General features: G+C 34.3%; 1 protein-coding gene across 1 annotated transcript; it reads left to right on the top strand.

Moving 5' to 3' along the window:
• Nucleotides 1-1,013: 1,013 nt before the first annotated feature.
• Nucleotides 1,014-1,702, top strand: LOC140827333 (large ribosomal subunit protein eL27x). Its single transcript, XM_073189987.1, has one exon. The coding sequence runs from the start codon at nucleotides 1,066-1,068 to the stop codon at nucleotides 1,471-1,473; it is 408 nt and encodes a 135-aa protein (XP_073046088.1). The 5' UTR covers nucleotides 1,014-1,065; the 3' UTR covers nucleotides 1,474-1,702.
• The last annotated feature ends 225 nt before the right edge of the window (nucleotides 1,703-1,927 follow it).

Raw genomic sequence — 1,927 nt, 5'->3', positions numbered from 1 at the left:
AAACATTTAAAATATCATAAAATTGTTCTCAGAACGCTACCAGGACCAACATCTCACCCCAGGTGCAAAATGACCATTTTGCCCCTGGAAACCCAAAATTACCATTTTGCCCCTAGATGTAAAATTCCATGTTTCCGACATTTGCTTAATTCCATTGACTCTAACATGTCCCAAAAAATTATTTAAGCCTACATGAACTTTCCCATATTTTTATTTGGCTAAAACCTATAACTTTTAAATTAATCTTTAAAAATAACCTATTAATGCGTTTAATCCTAAATTAAACCAAACCTTAAAATAAAATTCCCAATTTAAAAACCTAGACTTCTAATATAATAATTGAATTATTAATTAGTAGGTAATAGACTTTAATTGTTTAATTAGAAGTAAAAAAAATATTTAAGCCCAATAAACTTAAAAATAAGCCCATTTAATCCAAACACACTCCTGAAAAATATTTCGTGTTAGAAATTTTTTGAAAATATTAACCGAACCCTCAAAAAGTCACTCGAATAGATAAAATTTGCGTACCTTAAAAACATAAAATCATGCGGTTAAAATACCCCAAAAATTCCATGTTTAAAAAATACACTTAAAAACACCTTATATTAATTAATAAAAATAAATCATGTAATTAAAATAATTTTCTAGAATTCCTAATACATGAACTTTTAAAATTTCGTGAAATAATTACTGCTATGTATGAATTATGCATAAAATGCATAAAATAATTAAACATATAATTTAAAATAAAATCCTATATTGCATGCATTCAGGTTACGTGAATTAAATTACTGGACCTTACAATAATACTACTTGAAATTCTATCAAAACTTTAAAACTGGATTCTTTAAAGAAGGGAAAAAATAAATTATTAATTTAATTATAAATTAGTAAAAGAAGGAAATGTTAAAATGAGCCCAATAGTGTAGCGACATTACAAAGCCCAATGTTTCAACAAGTTCAGCCCAAAACAGCCCAATTACATTAACACTGTAAAAACGTCAACTAGGGCTTCATGTTTCGTTTAACTCATTCGCCCAACACAGAGAGCGAGCAGCGGAAATGGTTAAATTTCTGAAGCCAAACAAGGCTGTAATCGTATTACAGGGCCGATACGCGGGCCGTAAGGCTGTGATTATTCGAGCCTTCGACGACGGCACGCGCGACCGTCCTTACGGGCATTGCTTAGTCGCCGGAATCTCCAAATACCCGCGTAAAGTCATCCGTAAGGACTCCGCGAAGAAGCAGGCGAAGAAATCTAGGGTGAAATGCTTCATTAAGCTCGTGAATTATAACCACATAATGCCCACGCGCTACACGCTCGATGTGGATCTGAAGGATGTGGTGACGCTGGATTCCCTGCAGTCTAGGGACAAGAAGGTAACGGCAGCTAAGGAGACGAAGGCGAGGTTCGAGGAGCGGTTCAAGACTGGGAAAAACCGCTGGTTCTTCACGAAACTCCGGTTCTGAGGTTGTGTTCGGTAATGTTATTGGAAACTCCTAGTATCTCATCGTTGTTTATTTTCTTGGTGAATTAAATCGAGGGTTTTGTTTTGTATGAGAGACTGTATTCTGCATTTGGACAAGTTTTTGATTCTCATTTATTAAAACCCGTTGATGCTGAGATGGTTTTGTGTTTGCTTCAAACCTCGAGTTTATGGGGTTTAGTACAGTCTATAATTTTATATTTCCGAATCAAGATTGGATACATATATACAAATTGGTCTGATGATAGTTATTCGACGCAAGGTAAGGCACAAGTCTTTTAATGAAATATGGAGCCTTAACCATAAAGCCCATGTTTTGATAAGCACTAATGGCTGAAGGACACTTGACTTTTAAGAGCCCCTTTAACATAGAAATAGAAAATTCATGATGAAATGCAGGATAAAACTTGATCATTTGTTAAGTATGTATTGCATCG

The sequence above is a fragment of the Primulina eburnea genome, chromosome 3, assembly GCF_022965805.1.
Source record: "Primulina eburnea isolate SZY01 chromosome 3, ASM2296580v1, whole genome shotgun sequence".
Classification (NCBI taxonomy): domain Eukaryota; kingdom Viridiplantae; phylum Streptophyta; class Magnoliopsida; order Lamiales; family Gesneriaceae; genus Primulina; species Primulina eburnea.
The sequence above is the reverse complement of the archived record's forward strand: the minus strand, read 5'-3'. Positions and strand labels throughout refer to the sequence as shown.